The 23,820-nt window shown below is 26.7% G+C and overlaps 4 protein-coding genes across 4 annotated transcripts; 2 read left to right on the forward strand and 2 right to left on the reverse strand.

Annotated features, from left to right (window-relative positions):
- Positions 1 to 433: 433 nt before the first annotated feature.
- Positions 434 to 2,414, reverse strand: OCT59_003643 (uncharacterized protein; the record flags this gene model as incomplete). The annotated part of the gene is made up of 6 exons (XM_025315330.2): positions 434 to 825; positions 922 to 1,056; positions 1,129 to 1,203; positions 1,279 to 1,503; positions 1,593 to 1,982; positions 2,082 to 2,414. 6 exons carry the CDS (start codon positions 2,412 to 2,414, stop codon positions 727 to 729), a joined length of 1,257 nt encoding a protein of 418 aa, XP_025183147.1. The 3' UTR covers positions 434 to 726.
- A 7,880-nt stretch (positions 2,415 to 10,294) lies between these two features.
- OCT59_003644 (uncharacterized protein) lies at positions 10,295 to 11,258 on the forward strand. Its single transcript, XM_025315327.2, has 5 exons — positions 10,295 to 10,352; positions 10,436 to 10,532; positions 10,625 to 10,694; positions 10,791 to 10,875; positions 10,961 to 11,258. Exons 1-5 carry the CDS (start codon positions 10,308 to 10,310, stop codon positions 11,114 to 11,116), a joined length of 453 nt encoding a protein of 150 aa, XP_025183144.1. The 5' UTR covers positions 10,295 to 10,307; the 3' UTR covers positions 11,117 to 11,258.
- Positions 11,259 to 14,305: 3,047 nt separating this feature from the next.
- Positions 14,306 to 15,963, reverse strand: OCT59_003645 (uncharacterized protein). Its single transcript, XM_025315325.2, has 2 exons — positions 15,705 to 15,963; positions 14,306 to 15,624 (listed from the first exon to the last, which is right to left on the reverse strand). The coding sequence occupies exons 1-2, from the start codon at positions 15,947 to 15,949 to the stop codon at positions 14,472 to 14,474; spliced, it is 1,398 nt and encodes a 465-aa protein (XP_025183142.2). The 5' UTR covers positions 15,950 to 15,963; the 3' UTR covers positions 14,306 to 14,471.
- Positions 15,964 to 19,190: 3,227 nt separating this feature from the next.
- On the forward strand, positions 19,191 to 22,770 carry OCT59_003646 (uncharacterized protein; the record flags this gene model as incomplete). Its single annotated transcript, XM_025315324.2, has 12 exons — positions 19,191 to 19,627; positions 19,690 to 19,806; positions 19,895 to 19,966; positions 20,039 to 20,250; positions 20,313 to 20,741; positions 20,835 to 21,212; positions 21,306 to 21,332; positions 21,421 to 21,774; positions 21,851 to 21,951; positions 22,026 to 22,135; positions 22,225 to 22,522; positions 22,600 to 22,770. The coding sequence occupies 12 exons, from the start codon at positions 19,191 to 19,193 to the stop codon at positions 22,768 to 22,770; spliced, it is 2,706 nt and encodes a 901-aa protein (XP_025183141.2).
- Positions 22,771 to 23,820: the final 1,050 nt, after the last annotated feature.

Here is a 23,820-nt window from a genome sequence, read left to right on the forward strand (position 1 = left end):
TATCTGCATATCTATGCAGATATCCGTCCGTGACCTCTACTAAAAATATTTCCTTATTTATTCACATATAACACATAATATGATTTTTTTCGTCTATTCTGACGATATTCTTTTAAAATGACTATAATATAAACGATCATTACTACAAAAACCTTCGAACAAGATTAAAGTCAATATATTTATTTTCGAATATAACAGTGATTTAATTAAAATTGTAAATTTACTATTAGCTATACCATTCGACATGCAAGAGCATTTCCATCACAGATTATTCTGTACAATGATCTTTTTTGAAAAAAAAAAATTACTATTAATTCCAATATTTCGCGGTAATCTTCATCCTGTTGTCTCAATACAATTTTGTGAAATAAATTAAATTTTGTTTAGCATCTTTATTAAACGACTGTCGCGATTGTCCAAAAATTTGATTATTCAGATTATAAATCAATTTTGATATTAAAAATGTTAGAATTTAGAAATCACGTTGATAAATAGAATAGGATATAAATAAATAAATGATTAAATAAATAAATATATAAATAGTTAAATTATTTTCTGATCATACAATCTATAGTATAAATAAATAAACGACTAATATCTATAAATATAAATAAACAATATACAATATATAAACAATAATAATTTTTTTTTCTTTTCTTTTTTTTTTATAAAAAATTTGACGTGATATTTACTTTTTTAAAATCTCAGATTTTAAAATTAGTTTTTTTAAGATTCATTATCATTGGGATAAAAGAAGAAAGCTAAAGATATAATGATATATGTTGCTAGCAACATAACGCCTTCTAACCAATTTGATTTACCATCCTAAAAAAAAAAAAAAGAAAAAAGGGATTCAAGGGTTAAAATTCAAGTAACAAATAAGTGTATAGCAAAAAATATATATATATATATATTATTTACCTGAATTAGATAATTTGTTATCAAAATTGAAATAAATAGTACAACAGTTTCGAATGATTGAAAATATAATGACATGTCTTGTCCTATTGCCCATCCAAGTAGAACAAGGAATGGTGTAACGAAAAGTGCAATTTGCTAAATAGGGAAATATTATTTAATTAAAATTGTTGAATGTAAATAAATAATCATTTCTATACTATTATTTACCATAGAACTACCAGCAGAAACGTTGACGGCAAGATCCATTTTATTTCTCATCGCGGCATTAATAGCGGTAACAAACTATGAAAGTCACGTGTCAATTAAAATAATTCGATCGAATCAAATAAATTTAATTTTAATTTATCATTAATTTACCTCAGCAGCATTACCAACAATAGGTATTAAAATTAAACCGACAAAGGTCTTGCTTAATCCAGAGGATTCAACAATTCCTTCAATTGAACCAACTAAATAATCAGCAGAGAAAGAAACAATAACTGTTATAGAAGCCAGTAAAAATATTGATACACCAAGTGATAATTGAGGATCATTATCTTCTTCTTCTTCTTCTCCTTGATATAAGTTTGAATGAGTTTTCATCTAGCAAGAAAAGGAACAAAAAAAAAATATTTTTTTTAACCAAAATTTCGTGATTACGCGTCACAAGGTTAATATATGAAAGTACTCACTTGGAAATAAAGATAAAGTATGTAAATTATCAATAAAACAACTGCCGTTCCACGAGACAAATCTAAAAGTCCGCTTTTCGTTATACCATCATCAATGATAGGGTTATTATTTCCAACAGCAAAATTAAAAGCGGCGGGAATGATTAAACCAATACACGCCAAAGTCATCAAACTTGAGGTTGTTTGTGCAGCAGTTTGATTAAATTTTTGCTCTTCATGATATATTCCTCCCGCAACAAAACACATTCCCAATATTAATAGCAAATTTGAAATGATTGACCCAAGTATTGATGCTTGAACTACGCGTATTTCACCTTCCATTAGTGCTACTACGGAAACAATTAATTCCACTGCATTACCAAAAGTAGCATTTAAAAATCCACCAATTGTCTTGAAATAAAAAAAAAGAAAGAAATTATTAAAAAAGACAATTTTATTTTATTTGTTTTATTTGGAATTTTATTTAAATAATTCAATAGTGATAAATACCTCACCAACTCTTAAACTAAGTTCTTCAGTTGCAAAGTCAAGTAATTTAGCCAATGGAATTATAGCCAAAAAATTTAGTATGAAAACCCAATTATCACTCAAATCAAATATATGAGCCAAATATCCGAGTGGTATAAAAATCAACAAAATATTTATCTTAGAAGAAGTAAGTACGATTTTAATAGATTTACGAATAGTTGGAGTTGGTGGGGAAGTATGCAAAACCGTTTGAGATGATGATGGTTTATGAGTATTGTGAGTATCTCCATTTGGTGTTGAACCATAACCAGGAGAGTAGTTTGGAACCAGTGATAGTGTCTCGCTAGTTGACATATTGAATATATTATATTAATGTATCCAAGCAAAAGAAAATAATTTATAATTTCAAAATTCCGGAAAGAAAAAATAAATTAATTAGGGGGGAGGGTCAATAAATTCAGTGTTATATAACAGATAATTCAAAAGTATTATGATAATCAACTCCATATGATAAAAATAATTTATTAAAGTAACCATCTGACTTTTTTTTATTTTCTCTTAAGAATTCTTTTTTATGTTATGGAAAATTCTGTTGATCAATTTAAAACCGGGTAATTAACAAAGGGAAACACTGCACTGCATCAAAGTTATTATACATTTTTGGTAATAACTTCTTAAAGAGTAATTTAATAAAAGAATATTATTTATATTATTTGATTGTCTTCATTCTTATAAAAGTAATTTATCAATCATTCTGTTGTGTCAGAATTTAAGTACTTTGCCTGATAGCCATATTTATAAATAAATTGTGAAACACAACAAAAATTTAAGCCATAAAACTTTTGTTATTGTTTTAAGTTTTATTATTTAATTTCGGTTGCTGTTATCGAATGTACAAACAAAAATTTCTATATATTCTATATTCATTATATTAACTGTACCAGGTAACATGACGGCTATAAGATCGGCCCGGCATATGATTGTTAGACTGTTACTAAATTTGGTTTATAACCGGACCGTAACAGGATTTATTGAATTTATTGGTTGCATTTTGTTGCATTTACGCTTATTTATTAATGGTCAAATTAGATTTTCAAAAATATTTAATATAATTTTATTTGAATATTCCTGTGTTAACACATGGTTGGCTTGATTGGCTGTTGGCTGAGAGTCGCATGAAAAAAAAAAAAAAAAAATTTTTCGCCTAGAAGGCTGGACGATCAGCCAAGTCACAAACAAAGAAAAAACATTGCGGGTATGTGCGTTTTCTTTAATAGATTTATAGATTTTAAAAACTTCAAATAATTAATCCTTTTTTATCAAAAGATAAAGTATCAGAAACAATGATGGCGGAGACTATTATTATTCCAAATTCACAAAATTCACACGAAATAATTTATGTAGATTTAGTTGCATATGGATATTATATAAAAAAGATTTAGATGCAGCAAAAAATTAAATACTTTGATCGTTATTTAGACTTTCAACTTGAAATGGCTTAATACCATTAAACTGAAAATTCGTGTCACTGCATAATGTGGACAAACATTACGTGATCGCGAAATTTTTGTTGGTGCCACTGGAATAATCTTTGGAAGCAACCTGAAACAAAAACAAAAAAGAAAATACATAAAATTTGTGTTTGGAAGGAGTCCGAATTACAAAGTATGATATTCTTTCAACTAAATAACACTATCGTTTTCATCATATACTGTAATATATATAATAATTATGACAGACTTTTTTGTAGATAAGTTTTGTTCCGGGATCACGTTAATAATAACGGGCTCAACATACGGTTCGACTCTCGGACGGATAATTCGAATATTATAAGACGATTTAATTGGTCATTCTTGGACTAAGTACCACATCAGAGAAGACTTAATTTTTGCTTCGGAGACGTTTTGGGGAGGATTGGTTAGATCGTTTTATATTTTTAATAAAGTATAGTTTATTTTCAAGAATTGTATAGTAGGTGCCTACAACTATGTTTTAACATAGTATTAGTTGTATAAATTTCTCTATGTAGTTATTTTTACATTTTTAAATGCGTGTTACTACTGTGTTACTAACAAAAAATATATATAATCTCTTCTGTTGATATGTATGTTATTATTATTAATATCCCACAATACTGGAATTTTGGCTATGGCAGCATAACATCATAATTCACTTTTGTCATTAAGGTTTTGGTATGATCATACAGAATAAATCTATATACGGCAATAAATTACAGTCAAATGAACCCTCCTCAAATTCGCTGCGGAGAATTTAAAGAATTTAATTGGTTATTTAACGTATTTTATTGGTTAAATGTCACTTGGAAAAATTCGTTATAAAGCGAGTTCGTTATATCGAGGACTGGCTGTACAATTTTTTACGAACGAAAATATAAGCGTTACAATTATAATCGGCATTTTTCATTTTTATTATATAAAATAGGTGAATTTCTCGTAAGTTCCAGTATAATTACAGATATTCATTGTTTTATAGATCGAATTTTTTTTCTCAATGATGTCATCTTGATTTCTGGGATGATTTCATTACTGAAGTCGCGGTAGCCATTATAGTTAAACGAGTCTATGATAAACCCAGTATTAATAGTAATGGCAATAATGATAGTGGACTAAAGATTATAGATTCATTGGACGATATCATAATCTTTAGTTCTACACGCTATAAATATTTATTTATTCTTTAAATGGTGGGAGGTTGAAAATAAAGCTGCAAGGTTCCTCGAGTTAATAGTACTTATTCATTTAATTTTATATACAATCATTCTTTCAATTTTAGTACATAACAAGTATAGCGCGAATAATAGAGAATCTAATGAGAATAATGAATCTAGTGCAAATAATAGAGCGGTAAATGACTGGTTGTTTATTTTTTTACTGTCAGTAGGGCTCGGACAATTGTATAGACCTCCGATATTGTAATAAAATGGTATAAGGACATTTCGCCGAAAACCGTTTCGCCGAAACCCCATTTCACCGAATTTCATTTCGCCGACCGAATGGTTATTTCGCCGAATGGACATTTTGCCGAAGCCATTTCGCTGAATGGAAAGAAGTCTTAGATTGGTGAATTTCTTGATCAGAAATAGATTTGAACATTAGCCTATAGTTATCATTTATGATTTTGAAGTTTTTGATTTTCTGTTGATTTTTTAATTAATTGAAGAATCGATCAGTTTTTTTTTTAAAAAAAAAATATATAAATAAACATATTATACAAATAAGAAGACTATAACACACAAAATATAATTACTTTTTCGTGAATATTTAAACGTTTCAGGAAAATAAATTTATTTATTTATTACGTAACAATTAATATCAGTTACTTGAATGTTAAAGTGATATTATCATAGAAGAAAAGACACTTAAAAATAAAAAGAATTTTTTGTTTAAACGTTTATTTAATTTTTATTTTATTGCAAAAATAGGTGACGTGACAAAAGAATGTAAAATAGAAACTAAAAAATGAAAATATTAAAGTACTCAATCAAGAATCGAAGATATTATTCAACGTCTAAGTTTTATTTCATACATTTGTCATTTGTATATTCGAGTGTAAATCAGAATATCTATTAAGGTTCCTGATGTAATTTAATAAATAAATAAATAAAATTTTTTCTATTTTCATTGCGCGATTAATAATTTTATAAAAATGATAATCGCTATCTTTCGGCGAAAATGTAATGGACGATTCGGTGAAATGGCTTCGGCGAAACGTCCCTTCGGCGAAATGTACCGTAGCCTAATAAAATGCATGTTATACTTTGGACTTTTTAATGATGGAGTAGGACAAATAAATTTATAAGATTTTTTAAATTTTTACCATTTTAACTTGTAATAAACCGAAATCTGCATTAATTTACTCATTATAAATAAAAAACATTTACTTATTTATCTGAAACGTAACTAGATTTGTGATTTGTTAGCAAAATTTACATTGAATATATTAGTAAAACTTCTTTTTACCTTTTGAATGTCCAATATGTGGGAATTCTCATGGAACTTTTTTTTTGTAGTGTGCTTTCTGAGACTTTTTGAACGGCTTAAAAAACGAAAGAAGCTTTAAATTTATTTTATTTTTTTGCGATGGTGCTTCCAAAAAAATGAATGTCAATTATATGTTCTTATCTCATGACAAAGATAATAAAATTATAATATTATAATATGGGTCGTGATTTCAAACTTTAATCTTTTTTGGTAAGCATTCATTTCCGCTAGTAAAGGTGCTTGTGTTTTTTAATAATTTTAATAATCGGTCTTTGGCTTTATTTTTATCCATTGTAGACGCTTCTTTAACTCCCAAATATCTATTTTATAGCCCGACCGAACTACGGATTAATTTAAATATGCTGATATAATTACTTTTTGATGATAATTATGCATAAAATTTCAAAATTTTAGACACTTTATTTAACTTTTAGTATGATTATATAATGAAAAGTTATATAGGATAAAACTTTTTTCTTCTCACTCTTTTGCTTTTTGACTTTTTTTTTTAAAAAAAAAAATTTCACATTTTTTACTTTTAAAAGTGACGAAACGTAAATATTCCCCTTGAAGTAACAAAAGTGAGGAATCTCAAAAGTCAATTAACAAACAAGTAGTACAACAGAACCTATTGAATAATGGCAGTAATTGTTATCTAGTTTATTTATTATTTCTGAAATTAATACAATTATTTAATTAAAAATATTAATTTTGTTAAATTCTCAGATTAAGAATATTTTTTTATTTTTGAAATGTATAGTATATATTTATTATAAAATAAATAAATTCCTTTATTTTTATTTAAGTATTTTCAGGTTAAATTCCAATGTGCCTGAATTTCAAATCATTGGAAAAAAATGAATATTGCTATTATGACACGCACTGCCAAAATGTGATGATAATGCTGTACTATGTATTGAGAATAATAATTAAACTTGAAATAAATAACTTTTGAATTCTTTTATATTCTTTTATATTAAGAATTGTGCAAATTATCTATACAAATTCTATTGTCTTATTATTATATGATTTTTTTGATACTAAAAATTTGCGATTTCACCCAACAAAGTCACGTGTAACCCTGCATATCAATCATCTTCCCCAGTATCGCCAGAAAATTTTTTCACCCCCACGTGACCCTAAATAATTTGTCACCCGTGTCACATCCCTCCACTTTCTCATTTTTTATAAGTATTCTGGGGACTTAGATTTTTTTCGGTGTCTAAAATCCTATTCGTCACACGTTATTCGACACATGGTTAATTTCTTAATTCCAGCCAAATCTCATAATGCCGGCCAAAGTCACGTGGGGGTGAAAAAATTTTCTGGCGATACTGGGGTAGATCATATCAATCCGGCTACTATTTTATTCCGGGCGACGCCAGGTTGCTCAACGGCCAAGCAATTAAGTATATAATTTATTTTTTATTTTTTTATTTTTTATTCCAGTAACTTCTTCACATTTCGCTCTTATTGACTTTCCCAAATTATTTCCCCATCAATCCCCCAAATTTTGTGGATCTCTTTTTTTTCATGTTTCTCTTAGCAAGCTTTCATAAGTTTTTGGATCAGATAAGGTTTTCTTTACTACTTGGCTCTCTTTTGATTGTATTTGATTGTATGCATTAGCAACAAAGTGGAAAGAATTCAAATTTAATATTGTGGAGGGCAAATGTTAATATGACGCTAAACTTTACTTTAATATTATGTACTCGAATTCGCAAGTATAAAATTAATACATGTTATTATTTTTTTGGGTCATTTTTTCTTGAAGGGCCTTATGTAAGTAGTTGGTTGTATAAGAAGGGAGAGATAAACCATTGACATGTGATTTCAAATAATTTGCTCCAAATTAGCAATTTGTGGGATGACGGTTAAACTTTAAACCGATATGATTATTTTAACGTCTAATTTGGGATTTCATTCATCTTTTTTTTCTTTAAAAAAAAATGACTTTTGAAAGTCCTCAGGAAGTCATTAATGATTTAGAAAAGTTACTTATGAATGACGATGATTACGATGTTATTATCTATGCTGGTGAAAATGAAAATGTAAAAGAAATATACGCACATTCAAATATTTTGCGTACGAGGTCTCAATATTTTCGTACAGCATTCTCTAACAAATGGGCTGAGAAAAAGAATGGAAAATATGTTTTTAAGAAACCCAATATTTCTCATAATTTCTTCAAAATCATTTTACGGTAATGTTCAGCAACATTTATAAAGTTAAAATACTGCAGTGACTGTATAATAATTTTTTTTTTTTTCATTTGTTTTAATGTTCAGATTTATTTATTGTGGAAAAGTTGATTTAACAAAATTAAAGGGACCGGATATTATCAATCTTTTGATAGCAGTAGATGAAATTAACATTCCAACCTTAGTCCATTATATTCAAGAATTTTTGATTAAACATCGAGATGAATTTTTACAACAAAATCCTATAGAAATATTTGAAACAGTATATCAACATGAAACTTTTACAGAATTATGGAATTATTGTCTTGAAAAGATTTGCATGGAACCAGACATACTTTTTAAATCCGATAAATTTATCAGTTTAAAAGCGCCTTTGTTAGAATTGCTTTTAAAACGGGATGATTTATCATTGGATGAAATTATTATATGGGATAGTTTGATTAAATGGTGTTTGGCTCAACATACTAATATTTCACAAGATCCTACACAATGGAATAAAGAAGAAATCACAATTATGGAGAGAACTATTCATAGATTTATTCCATTAATAAGATTTAATCATATTTCATCCGAAGATTTTGTTATTAAAGTTTATCCTTTTAAAAAAATAATACCAAAAAATTTGATTAACAACATGCTTATATTTAACATGGCCCCAAATAAACAATTAAATATAGACATGCAATCCCCTAGAAAACCAAAATTCATTTATGATTCTGTTATAATTGAGGATCAACATTTTGCTATTTTTTCCAGTTGGATTGAAAAGAAAAATGGTTCTCATTATAATGTAAAGAATATTCCTTATAATTTCAATTTACTTTATCGTATTAGTAAAGACGGTAATACAACTGGAGCATTTCATGAAAAATGTGATAATAAAGGGGCTACTATAGTTGTAGTGAAGATTCAAAATTCGGAAATGATTATTGGAGGATACAACCCACTCTATTGGGATCAAAGTAATAATTATATGTATACTCAAGATAGCTTCATATTCTCATTTAAAAACAAAAATTTTCAAACTGCAAAAGTAGGTTATATATATGCATATCACGACAATGCTATATATTGTAACCAAAATTATGGACCAACATTTGGTGGTGGTCATGATTTACATATTAGTCACTCTAATAAGAGTTATATTAATCAATATTCTTATCCAAATCTTGATATTCCAAAAGATCTTAATAATATAATAGTGGATTATGAAGTATTTCAAGTTATTAAAAAATAATCAGATTAAATTTGTTAGTAAAGTCGGTGTTGCTTACATGTATATTAAAAGAATGTATTTATATTTATAAATTATCAAAATTTAAATAAATCAATAAATAAAATTCAAGTGAATAAAGCATGTAGAAGACGCTATTTTTATTTTTTAACTATTATTTGAAATGCAAAGTGAAAACTTATACTGACAGTTCTTTCTATTAACGTATCTTCCTTCTTGTAATAACTCGAGTAATCTTTGATTAAAAAGTTTTCAGTATGTCTTGATTCCGGGTAAAAAAACTTTTTTTTTTAGTTTTAATAAGTTGAGTTACAAACATAATGATAATATACGGATTTAAATTACAATGCGTTATTAGTATAACAATACTAAATAATACATTCTTTCATTAGATAGTCCATTTAAAATTCATTACTTACAACCATTCTAATAATTGATTTAATTTTTCTCAGTAACAACCAGTATCTCATAGTAGTCCTAAGCACTATTTTAAATGATGCACTACGGTTTTTTTTTAATTTTGAAAGATACTTTGACTATTTCGTGCTCGTAAAATAATTAATTTCAGACATCCCGCTAGCAAATTTAGCAGTTGATAAGCGATTATAAATCGTCGAACAGCACAATCGGTTCAGTGTTCCATTTATAACCAGATCGGTAATTGATCTTTTCATGTGGGTGTCAGAAACGCGCAAAAGATTTTTAAAGATCATCGAAAATTAAGTCACATGATAAATATGTTCATGTGATCTGCATGCATAAATTAACTCGAAAAATAATTTTATTTTTTACAACTTTGCGTTTAATCAAAATGAGTAATATAAAAATACAAAGTATCGCTATAATTGGTAAACAGGTAAATGAATAAAATTAAAATGTTTAAATTTTCTGTTCAAATTTTGTCGTTAAATTTTTTCTAATTTTCTTTATTTATATAAGAATAATCCATTATATATTAAAAATTTTAGTTTATCTCATCCTGATTTAAAGTATCATTATATTGCTCATACATCTTGTGATGTTATCGAAGAAAGAGGTTTGAATTTATGGACAAATCTTTGGGGGAGAGGATATATTTGTTTTAAAATATGTTCTAATTCATGGTGTTTCGTACGTATGTATTTTCAGTTGGTGCCGTCGGATCTGAAGCAGCTGATACTTATCTTGGATTATTATATGCAATGGAGGATTTAGATGTGTAAGTTTTAAAACAAATAAATTCATTTTTTTTCTTTTTTATTTTTTTAAAAAAAGGAAAAGATAATTTTATTTATTTATTTTCTTTTTTATTTAGATATGGATACATAACGAATACTAGAGTGAAATTCGTGGTGGTTCTTTCCGTTACCGATGCAATTAAAAATACAGATATGAAGAATGTATGTTAATTTATTATTATTACTATTATTGTTATTTATATAATGATATAATTATTTAACTTTTTAATAAATTTTTTAATTACAGTTATTTAAAAGAATTCATAATGCATATATCAATCAAGTCTGTAACCCATTTTATAATTTAGATGGAAAGAGATCAATTGTCAGTAAAAGATTTGTTGCAGCTATTGATGCTATTGGAAATATGCCTTCTGATGGTGATGATTATGATAGCTCATAAAGAGGAAAATGCGAATGTTGTAAGTGATAGAAAATAATTAATTTGTGATAATAATATGTAATTTTTTTTCTTCTCGAATATAGAAGTTATCATACTATTATTTTTATTTTTTTTTTACAAGAATAAAAATCTAATTTTAGGATAATAATAGATAATGGGTATATTTATAGATTTTAGTAGCCGCGTAATCTTAAGTAATTTATTTTTTTTTTTGAATTTGATCCTGAGATCTTTTTTATCATATAATAAAAAATTGATATGAAAATCTGAAAAATCAATTCAAAGCCTAAATTAATAATTTTATTAGGAATTTTAGATTATTAGAAGAATTATTAGATTAAGACGAAAAAAATATAGTTGATAATGAAAATGATGGAGCGTAAAAATAGAAAAAAGGAAAAATTTTGATTTTGTTGATTTTAATAAAAATAGGTTCCGATCAGAAATGGATCAAACGACGATAATTTTACGAGAACGAACTTATTCGATCAAACGACGATAATTTCACGAGAACGAACTTATTCAAGACTCCAAATAAAAAGAATCATCAATAATTTCAATAATTGAATAATTGAACAAAAAAATCATTAAAGAAAAATAATTATATCTTTTACAATCGTTACAAGTTGGCGTTATACACAGATATCTATGTATACAAACGAGTTCTATCATCCATCATCAGTAAATATGAGAAATAATCGAGAATTCACAAACAAGTATCTAAAATCATGGTGACCAGAATAATCAACGATTGATTCATATATAGTCACCTGAATTCCCAACGAATATTCGAAACATTATAAGGATAAATACAGTATATGTATATCTTTTTTTTTTTTATTTTAATGTAATAATTTTATAATACAAAATTATATTGAAATCACAACGTTCTTTTACATGTACATATATTCCAATTACATTAACATGAATGTTTTTTAATAACTTGAAATACTTCATAATCATCTACGCTAAATTGTTCTGGTATATCAATTTTAGGATAACTTTTATTATTTGCATTTGCATTGCTATACCAACCATTAACATATAAAGCTAAATGACAACCTCCACCACCACCAAATATTAGACCATTAGGCGGAAACCCACCTATAGAATTTACACCATTACTATAACCTACATTTGCACTTTGGAAGTCATCTTTATTTGTAAACGAGAATATAAAACTATCTTTAGTTGACTTATATGTACTACTTGAATCCCAAAAAAGTGGATTATACCCTCCAACTATTTGTTCTGAATTTGTAATTTTCGCTATAACTATAGTAGCTCCCTTATAATCACATTTAGAATGAAATGCTGCAAGCGTATCACCATCTTTACTAGAGCGATAAAGCAAATTGAAATCATAAGGATTGTTTTTTACATTATGATAAGAATTGTCTTTCTTTTCGATCCAACTAGAAAAAATAGCAAAATGTCGAGGTTCAATTATAATTGAATCATAAGCAGGTTTTGGTTTTCTAGGTGGTTGTGTATCAATATTTTGTTTCTTCATATGAAATGCAAGTATGTTATTAATCAAATCTTCAGGTAGTAAAACTCTAAAAGGATATACATTATCAAGAAAGTCCTCTGAAGATATATGGTAAAATCTAATTAAGGGAATAAACCTTTTAAAAGTGCTCTCCATAATTGCAATTTCTTCTTTATTCCATTTCTTAACGTTTTTCTGAATAGAAGGATGCTGAGCAAAATTCCACTTGATCAAGTTTTCCCATATAACAATTTCATCCAATAATAAATCATCACGTTTTAAAAGCGATTCTAATAAAGACGACTTTAAATTGTTAAGTCTATCAGAATTAAATAATATTTCAGGTTCTTTACAAATTATCTCGAGACAGAAATTCCATAAATTTGTAAAATTTTCGTGTTTATAAATTGTATCAAGAATGTTTATAAGATTCTTTAACAAAAACTCTCGTTTATGCTCAATCAAGTATTCCTGAATACATCGAATTAATGATTGAATTTTAAGTTGATCCACCGCTATCAAAAGCTTTAAAAGATCAGATCCTTCTAATTCCTTCAAATCAATCTTCCCACAATAAATAAATCTAATTAATAATATTGATAATTAATCATTAATAATATAATTTTGATATTCAATTTTTATATGAATACGAAAATAATTTTACCTTAAAATAATTTTAAAAAGTTGAGGGGAAATATGAGGTATATCAAGAATAAATTTTCCATTTTTTTTCTCGTTAGATAGTGCGGTACGAAAATATTGTGACCTAATACGTAAAATATTTGAAAGAGCATGAAATTCTTCTACATTTTCATCTTCACCAGCATGAATAATAATATCATATTCTTTGTCAGTTTCAAGTAATTTTTCACAATCAATAGAAAGCTCTTGCGAAAAGTCAAAAGACATTTTTAAACAAAAATTTTTTTTTAAAAAAAAAGCTAATATATATTGTCATATGGGCGTTACACTAAATTAGAGTTTATCGAACAGATCACATGATAAAACCGCTAATATAGAATTAGTCTAAAGTATTTATTTATTGAGGGAGTATTAAATACAAATAGTCAATTAGAAAATTGACGTTTAAATAAATATCCTAAACACATGATTGGCCGTATCTAGCCATTCAAGCTTAGCTCAATTGGTTAGAGTGTTGTGCTGATAACGCAAAGGTTATGGGTTCGGATCCCATGGATCCTACCGTCAATAATTAATAAATCTAATACTAATTTTGATTTTAGAAAATTGAGGAGTAAAATTTTTGGCTCATTCGTTGAATGTGTTGTACGAATTATATTGTGATCTAATAAATATTTCATATATTTCTTCTATATTTCATTTTCATCAACGTAAATAAGAGCATTTGTATTCGTAATTAATAATCTCTTGAAGATAATCGAAAGACGCATAAAAAGGATGAGGCTTCACCAATTCAGATAGGATATCACGTAAAGCTTTAACATTGTTACGTAATTAACGTAAACCTTAAATGGTAGTCCGTAGTCCGCCAGAGAATAATGTAAGGATCTAGAAAAAATTCTTGATCTAAATTTATTTTGACATTATTCGCGTCATATAAAATTTTTAATCTACGCCGCTAATTTAACACAATAATTAACATCTGATATGTACAAAAAATGACTTATAGCGTAGATTGTTAAGTATTGCGCGTTATTTACTTGAAAAAAGTGAATATATAATAAATATTTTACTGCATACAGTAAACCCTTTTATTTTCATATATCAAAGTTCGGTTCATACTGAAGATTGTGAATGATTTTAGATAATAATAGTAAATGTTCAAAATGATTTATGTCACAATTTACGGCCCTTGATACAACGAACCCTCCAATATATGTACTAACTATGACCATTTTTAATAACGTGAAAAACTTCATAATCATCCGTTTTAAACTTTCTTGGTATACCTATTTTAGGATAAGAACCTATATTATCACTATACCATATACCATTATAAAAACGTAAATCGTTACCACTACCAAATATTGGACCATATGATAAATAATTACCAATAGATCTTGAATTACCATTACTATAACCTACTTTAGCACTTTGAAGATAATCTTTGTTTATAAAAGAGAATATGAAACTATCGAAAGTTGACATATATTTATTTTCTGAATTCCAAGATAATGGATTATATCCTCCAATTATCTGTTTAGAATTTTTTATTTTTGCTACTATTAAAGTAGCTCCTTTGTTATCACATTTAGAATGAAATGCTTCAGTTGTATCACCATCCCTACTAGCACGATAAATTAATTTGAAATCATAAGGAATATTTCTTATATTATAATAAGAATTATCCCTTTTATCAATTTTATCGATCCAATTAGAAAAAATAGCAAAATGTTGAGGTTCAATTATAATTGAATCATAAGAAGATTTTAATTTTCTAGGAGGTTGCATATCAACGGTTTGTTTCTTCATATGAAATGCAAGTATGCTATTAATTAAATCTTCAGGTAGTGATGCTTTAAAAGGATATACTTTATCAAGAAAATCTTCTGAAGACATATGATAAAATCTAATTAAAGGAATGAATCCATTAAGAGTATTTTCCATAGATGTGATGTCATCTTTATTCCATTTCTTAATATTTTCTTCAATAGAAGGATTCTGAGCAAAACACCACTTTATCAAATAATCCCATATAACACTTTCATCCAATGATAAATCATCTCTTTTTAAAATTAATTCTAATAAAGGTACGTTTAAATTGAGAAATTTATCAGATTCAAATAATATTTCTGGTTCTAAACAAATATTTTCAAGATAAAAATCCCATAAATCTGTAAAGGTTTCATGTTGATATACTATTTCAAGAATTTCTGAAGGATTTTTTTGTAAAAATTCAAATTGATGTTTAATCAAATATTCTTGAATACGATTACTTAATGATTGGATTTTAAATACATCAGCTGCCATCAAAAGCTTTAGAACATCTGGTCCTTCTAATCCCGTAAAATCAATCTTTCCACAATAAATAAATCTACAAAAAATTATGTTTATTTTCATATATAACATTCATAAAATATAATAATTCATTTATAAAATTTTTTTTAAGATTACCTTAAAATAATTTTAAAAAATTGAGGAGAAATATTGGGCTTTTTAAAAGTAAATTTTCCATCCTTTTTCTTGGCTGATTCGTTAGAAAGCGCGGTACGAAAATATTGAGATCTGATACGTAATATATTTGAATGTGCATGTACTTCTTCTACATCTTCATTTTCACCAACGTAAATAACAACATTATGTTCTTCACCAGATTCAAGTAATTTTTCATAATCGTTAATAATTTCCTCAAAAGCCATGTTTTTTACTGAACAAAATTTTTTTAATCGACGACTTTACGCATAAAAAGGATATGAGGTTACACCATTTCACATGTAATTAGTACGTAAATATATATATGATCAATTAATTTACGAAAAAAATATAGCGTAAGATTTACGACGTTCCACAAAGATTGTGGTAATTTCATATAGAGAGGGATCGGACTTAATAGATTTACGTGATTTGGCGTAAAACCACCAAATTAATTATGACATATTTACGTAATATATGATTTACGTAAAATCAACATATGACGGAATAACATGTGAATTATTAAGCATAGAATATTTTTTGTTCATTTTGACAATTCATCGATAAAATTTGATGGGAAAAAGAACCATGTGTGATCACTAACAAAAAATTAATTAATTATCGCTCAAGGCTTTATTCCTATCTTTTTTGCATTATTAGTTCAGCGATAATCGATAAATGATAAAGCGGAATAAAATCGTAATAAAAATTTACTTTATGAAGTAACCTTTTTAATATTTACTTATTAACATTCGTTACTTTTCTTTTTCATATTGTATCGCATTAACCATTAAACAAGCTAGTTTTTGATTAATATTGTATTATTATTGACCAATAAACGCCATTAATATTATCATTGGTATAAATGAATTGAATTAAATTTATATATTGTTCGTACCTAACCTATGAACGACGGTGATTTAACTAATTTTAGTTGACTCAATTATGTGTTCATGTGATCAAAGTAACCAAAAATGTAACAACAAATAAATTACTGTACCTAACTTAAAATGTAAAAATCGGTTAACGTGAAATTCGTTAGCGTTATATTGACTGACTGTATATCTAATAATAGTACGATCACTGGTCTCCCCTTTTTACTTTATCATTGATTTCTTTTTCACCGCCCTGTAATCTTTGTAGCAAATAAGTGAAAAAGTGATCACTGCAAAAATATTATTAGTTGGGAATAGGGATGGATGGAACTATGAAAATTAGATTTCAAATGATAATTTTGACCAGATTTGTGCGTCTGGTAACCCCTGTCGCATTAAGTGTCACTCATACTAATTTTTAAAAATTGCGAGTGATTAGCTGAGTTTATAAATGACCGGGAATCTTCGTTTACTTATTTCCCGGCCTCATATAGATAGCCGGGAAATTGCTAATTTTAGTTTCAGTAAAATATTTAAGTTTAAAATAGTTAATATTTAATGAGTGACACGCTCCAGGGGATTTACCCATTTATTTCATGGGAAGGGGAACATTAGGGGTTTTTTCCCGAATACCCATAACACAAACAAAAAATTATGCTTCCTTCAATTATTATAGTTTGGTAGTTTCAACTTATCAGAATGATAAAGAAATTTCAAGAACAACATAGGAGAGGACTAAGAAATGGTATTAGTATTGTTTAAGAATCATACTAATTCGATTATATAATAGAAGCGTTAACCTTCTTTCAGAAAAACCAGTCCTAATGCACATTTCCCTTTAGTTCCTCTACTAATTTTTGGTACCTCATAGTTAGAACAATTATCATAGAATTTATCTAAGTTGCTCAATTTCAACCATACCATGATGATGGAAAATTTCAAGAATAACATGTTCGCAAATGAAAAGTAAAATAAATCCCAAAGGTCCATTTAACTTCACAGACGTTGAAACTAGATAATAAAAAAAAATGTTTTAGTTAGTAAATAACGTGCGGCTTTGTTAATAAACATCGCACAATGTGTGCTTCAGAAGAAAACTTATTTATTGCATTTAAGATATGTTGCCTTTGTGAGATTATCCTTGATCGTAATTCGTTACCTTTGTGAGATTATCCTCGTAAAAGCGGAATTATTATAGTGGAGCGAGTTTATATAAATATTTTGAAGATCAACGTGTAGACCGTGTAGAATTAATAAGATCATGTAATTATATTTTATGGTACCCGATCAGTAGTCATTTGGCATGTTACAATTAGACATCATGCGGACGATGCGGTGCGCTTTATTTAAGAAATAATATTTTACGTAAAACATAAAAAGCATCATTCCCAATGAGCATATTATTCATGAGAAATTTAATTTAATAGACGATAATTTTAAACAAAAAAAAAAAATAATTTCATCCGAATATTTATCCGAATATTAAATTTGAATTAACCAATAAATTTTTTTTTTTTTGTGTATTACATTAACATCTATCGGATATCCCGAATCTAGACCATTATTACAATATATCTTGTACTGTAAAATGTAGTGTAGACGAAAAATTCTGACGCTTTACGTATCCTTATTTCCTTTTTAATTATTCAGGTATAACATTAAGATATTAATACATCGTTTTAACACTTTGTTAACTGTTTTCGGTTTTATCTTATTTTGTTAATGTGGAAAGAATGGAGAAAGTGATTTTAATATAAATATTATAAATACAGTATTACATATTATAATGTAATTATCCCTGTGTAAAAATCACTACATTAATTTTTATTAAATTTAGGCGAAAACTAAATTTATCGATTGGACACAGCCGGAGGTTTTTTTTTAAAAAAAAAAATGTGGAACTTGTTTTATGTTCAAATCGTAGACTAAAAATAATAAATATACTTTCTTTTTGTTTTTGCTGCATTACTACGATTGGATCTATTGGTTGTGGCTTATGCGTAATTTTTATGAGCGGAATACAATGGACTTTTAGGGTCGCCTGCATTTGTAGTACTTTATCATTCTTAAGAAAGTACAAGATTTTGTAAATGTTACAAAATTAAAAAATGCACAGTTAATTATAAATTAATTCAATTACACTGTGAAACTTGAGTCTTTGTTAATTTTAATGAATATGTCGATCATTTGAAAAACAAGAATGCAATGTTAACCCTTGCGATTTTCGGAGGTTAATCACCGAATAACTAGTTAATCCGTAGTTACCAGATTTATCATGTGTAAAAAATCTGATACATATTATAAATTTCGATGTTTTCAATGTTTAACAAGATAATATTAATAATGTACACCAACATAATAAATTTGGTTACACGTTCAAAGTTGAGAGTTATTTTTTGTAATGTCGAGTCCTTATAAAAAAAGAAATTCCTTGTTTCCAAAAATGTAAAAATAATGAGCATCGTGATTTTCTTTTGGATTTATAAATCGTCGTTTTTTTTTTAGAAAAATATGAAAATTATTCTTCTTTCTTCCTTTCGTTTTTTAAAAAATTATTCTTTCATTTATAAAAAATATTCTTTCATTTAAAAAAATGGTTATTCTCAATAAAACATTATGGTTACTTATAATGATATTATTATCATTACTCCCTATATTCGCATCAGAACCTCCGATTGCATTAAAAACTATAAATAATCATGAGGATTTACCCAACCTTCATTTAGATGGTTCAGACACATATAATGATGGAACAATTATTTTACTTTTTACTCAAAAAAGTACTAATAAAATAATAAATAATACAACTATTCATTTGCGAATTATTTTTAATGATGAAACAATTCAATCGATTGAAATTGATTGTAGTTCACAGCCTGATTTCATTCCTAGATGTAAAAAAAGTAAAGATTCAGATGCTTGTTCTTTAAATCCAAAAGCATTAATAGAAGGATATGTTCTTATAGAATCTGTTGATAAGTCAGAAAGAAAAAAACAAATCATTGTGTCATGGGACAAAAAAATAGTCAGGTATTATCGGGAATATATATGCTTTAAAATACTGTATAATAGCACTAATAAATTTATTTTAGCATACTTGAATTGGATGAATATAAGATCACCGTTCCTCATAATTCAAAACAAGACTTTTCCATAATGGAATTAACGAACAATAAAACATTAGTATGGAAGAAATTTACTATCGACCAGTACGTATCGCTTCTGTTTATTTATTACTGTGATGAACTGACACGTAATACTTATTTCATACTAAATCTAACGCTAATGGCTATTTAGAAATAATGCATCGCTAAAGAGAGAAGATAAAACATATAATGTGCCTAATGACAAAACTATTATACGCAATTTGTAAGTAAAAATTTTGTTAATTTGATTATAATAAAAATTATTTATCATTTACCTTTTTTATTATATTTTTAGTTTTGATCCTTTTTCACTGGTTGAAGGAGGTTACGCTGCTATAATTTTTATGAGAACTAAATTAATTCATAACAAAGAATTTAGGAATAAAAATTCAATTGATGAAATTTATGTTATATATTTTAATGATATATTACCACATCAACAATTTTTACTTCATTCGTCAAGTTCAGAAAAAAGTGAGCTGCTATCATTAGGATTACTTAGAGGAGGTAATGTCAAATAATATTATTACCATCCTCGTCATTATATTAAAAATTATTTAATTTTTTAGGTTGTGTAAGCTTTTTCGATGGATCGGGTTATACTTATGATTTCATAGAATCTTTTAATAAAATAAAATCAGACCAATTTTTAAATTCTGGAAGTTACAATACTTTTCGAATCCATTTTTTATCAAATGGCGCGGTATCTTTAATTAATATCAACCTTAATATTACCGATAATGATTTCATTGCTACGCCATTATTTTATGGTGGTTATATAGGACAATACTCGAAAAAAAATGATAAATCATTGATTGTTCTTGATAACAATAATAATATTAAAAATAAATTACATTTACCTTTTTATGATAATATAGAACATTCTAAACTTAAATCATTCGTTATGCAAAAACAATTATATATATGGTTTTTTAATTGTAGCGATGATCAGACGTGGAATATAAATTATTATTCATTGAATTTAATTAATGATTATGGTACAGTATAATATTTTATGTTTTATATTAATATTATGTATATTATGTGATTCAATAATTAATTCTTTTTATTTTATTTTTTATTTTTATTAGATTCTCGTTTCATTTATCAAAATCCCAGTATTAATGGCACATACCCAAAAATAAACGAAACTATTAAAATATCAAGTACATCTAGAAAACAAATCGATTTTATTATAAATTATAATAAACCAATTTTGCTATTTTATGGAAATATCACATTATATCAGTATTTAAATGATGATGTTATTTTAAGACAGAGAGTCTCCGGTAGATCTGATCATTGTCGATTATTTAATGAAACGGCAGTTTCAATAAAAATATTTGTCAGTGCATTGCATCAGACTAATGTCAAATATGGAATTAAAGTGGATGATGATTTTGTTAAACTTCAATCTAATGAAGAACCTTTATTAGGAATTTCAGAAAGAATTTGGACTTTTAACATATGTAAGTTTTTATGTCGTTAGTAATTGTCGGTGAGTTAAACGCGACCCATTGTTCGAATATTATTATCTAATTTTTTTATGTCTTTTTTTCTAGCTTTAGAAACTCCAGATAAACCAGCAGGTATTTAAATTTTTTTTCTTGAAAAAGTTCATGAAATATTTTATTTAATACCGGATACATTTATAAACAATATTATCGCATTTTGTAGATCAAGTCTCAATTACTTCTCGTTTAAAACTTAACAAAGAAAACTATAAAAAAATTGATTCAATAGAAGATCGTAAGCTTCTTATTCAAACACTCAAAAATGAATTGGTTCAAGCAATACCAATTGATCCTAAAAGATTAGAAATACAAGAAAAAATTCAAAATGAATATAAAGATAATAATATATTATTTTCTGCTACCATTAAACCAACTTTTACAAATAACGCTAATGAGAGAAGTACAGATTCTGTATTAAAAGATTTAGATGAATTAATTAAAAAAAAGAAATATAATTTGTTATCAAATGGTAATATTACAAGATTTTTGGATACTAGTTATGGTGCTAATCCGTTGCGTAAGTATATTTTTACTATCAGTTATATTAGTTATATTTACTGTATTTTTATTTGCAATATTTCATTTCATAATAGCTGATTTTTGGATGACGTATGGATATCATATGATCGCTCTTGGACTTTTAATCGTAATTGTGGGTTGTATGATAGTTTTTGCAAATTATAAATATCGTGAGGTATGATTTTAAATATATTTTATATCTGTTTTTTATACACACTAAATTTATATTCTTATCAACCATTTAATTAGGGTAATAATTATTCGATCATAAAAATCGTAATTATTATAGTTGATTTAGTCTTAGATATTATGTTTATTATCATGGGTATACCTGAAAAACCTCATTTGTTTGTTTTCAGGTAATTCATCTAATTCATCATCATCATTGTTATTATTGTTGCTGAGTCGTTTATAACAAAAAAAATTATATATTATTTATTTATTTTAGTCTTTTATCGGTTATAATTCCAATCGTATTTAATACGATGATGACTACTTATTCATTAATTCAAGAAATGATTCATAATGATGACTTTAATAATTGGTGTAAAAAACATGGTTTTACTATATCAATGTTTACAATATTATCAAGTGCTGATGTTGAAGCTCTTCATATATTATCATCTAAAATTGCTGGATTTAACGCTTTTTCTGCTCCTCCATTATCAAGTAGAATATCAAGAATAGTATTTTGGGCTGGTTGTATTAATATTTTTTTGGAAGATATCCCACAATTTATTATTCAGGTAAAAAAATATATTATTATTATTATTAATTAAAAAAAAAAATGTTTAAAATGAATTAATATTCTTTTTTATTATAGATCTATTATAAAAGAGATACCATTGTTTATACAATTATACCCACTCTCTCACTTATCTCAAGTTCTGTTACATTATGTATTAGTTTTTTTGGGAAACTTTATTTCTTTTTTATGTATTTTTATGGAAATAAGAAATCTAATAGATCTCAGAAATTGATAGAAGTTATTTAATTAATTTATCTAATGATTATAATTGTTCAATGATTTTAATTTAATTGTAAAAGATATTACAATTATCCTTATATTAACACCATATTAAAATAATTATCGACAAATTTAAATAAAATGCGTCATTAAAAAAACTTGATCATGATACAATAGATTTTGTTTTGGAACGGTTTTATTTTTTTCAAGTAAAAAGTTCAACTAGCGCAATGATTCTATTCTCAAATAAACGAATATTACGAATATTTAACTTCCAATCATCTGAAAGATTTTGAAGAAATTATTCCTGTGTTATTGTAATTCTGATCACTACTACTCAATAGTGACAAAAATAAGAGTTATGATATCCCGTTATCTTTGTATAATTTTATAAATGTTGATTGGTTCTTTAACCGATTTGTACCATGCTTTATTTTTAAAATTTTCATATTCGTCTGCTTCAAAATGTACTGGTATATCTACTTTAGGATAAGAATGATTCACATCGCTATGCCAGCAAGTATCTCCCCACAGGAATATAATTCCTTTTCCGGTATCACGTGATGATTAATGTTTTGTGGAGTCAAAATATTAGTCTGTGGGATCGTCACTTCGGCGACTACGCTTCTACAGGTTTTGATTTTTAAATCTCTTCTTTCGTCTGCTTTTAAAACTGTATGAACATCAGCACCATCACCAAACACAAAATAACTATTACCTCAATAACAACCTATAGAATGGTACCATCATCGCTATAATACGAACGTTAAGGATAATTAGTTCTTATTTGTTATTACAAGCTATCTAAACTATAATTGTAATAATTACACTAATTTTTAACAACTTGAAAAACTTCATAATCATCTGCTTTAAATCTTACTGGGTATATCTACATTAGGACAAGCACGGTTCACATCGCTATGCCAGCAAGTATATCCCCGCGGGAACATAAGATTAATTTGATTAATGTTTTGTTGAATCAAAATATTAGTCTTTGGGATCGTCTCTTCGGCGACTACAGGACATTGATCTTCCACAGGTTTTGATTTTTTTAAATTTCCTTCCTTTGTCCGCTTT

The sequence above is a fragment of the Rhizophagus irregularis genome, chromosome 12 (assembly GCF_026210795.1).
Source record: "Rhizophagus irregularis chromosome 12, complete sequence".
NCBI lineage: Eukaryota > Fungi > Glomeromycota > Glomeromycetes > Glomerales > Glomeraceae > Rhizophagus > Rhizophagus irregularis.

Bases quoted from the DNA above. Each gene is read 5' to 3' on its own strand.
- OCT59_003644 (XM_025315327.2), top strand. From the start codon at position 10,308: ATGAGTAATATAAAAATACAAAGTATCGCTATAATTGGTAAACAG. The intron at 10,353-10,435 runs GTAAATGAATAA...TATTTATATAAG, and splicing joins TCGCTATAATTGGTAAACAG to AATAATCCATTATATATTAA. The intron at 10,876-10,960 runs GTATGTTAATTT...TTTTAATTACAG, and splicing joins AAAATACAGATATGAAGAAT to TTATTTAAAAGAATTCATAA.
- OCT59_003645 (XM_025315325.2), bottom strand. From the start codon at position 15,949: ATGGCTTTTGAGGAAATTATTAACGATTATGAAAAATTACTTGAATCT. The intron at 15,625-15,704 runs GTAATCTTAAAA...AATTTTTTGTAG, and splicing joins TTTTTTAAAATTATTTTAAG to ATTTATTTATTGTGGAAAGA.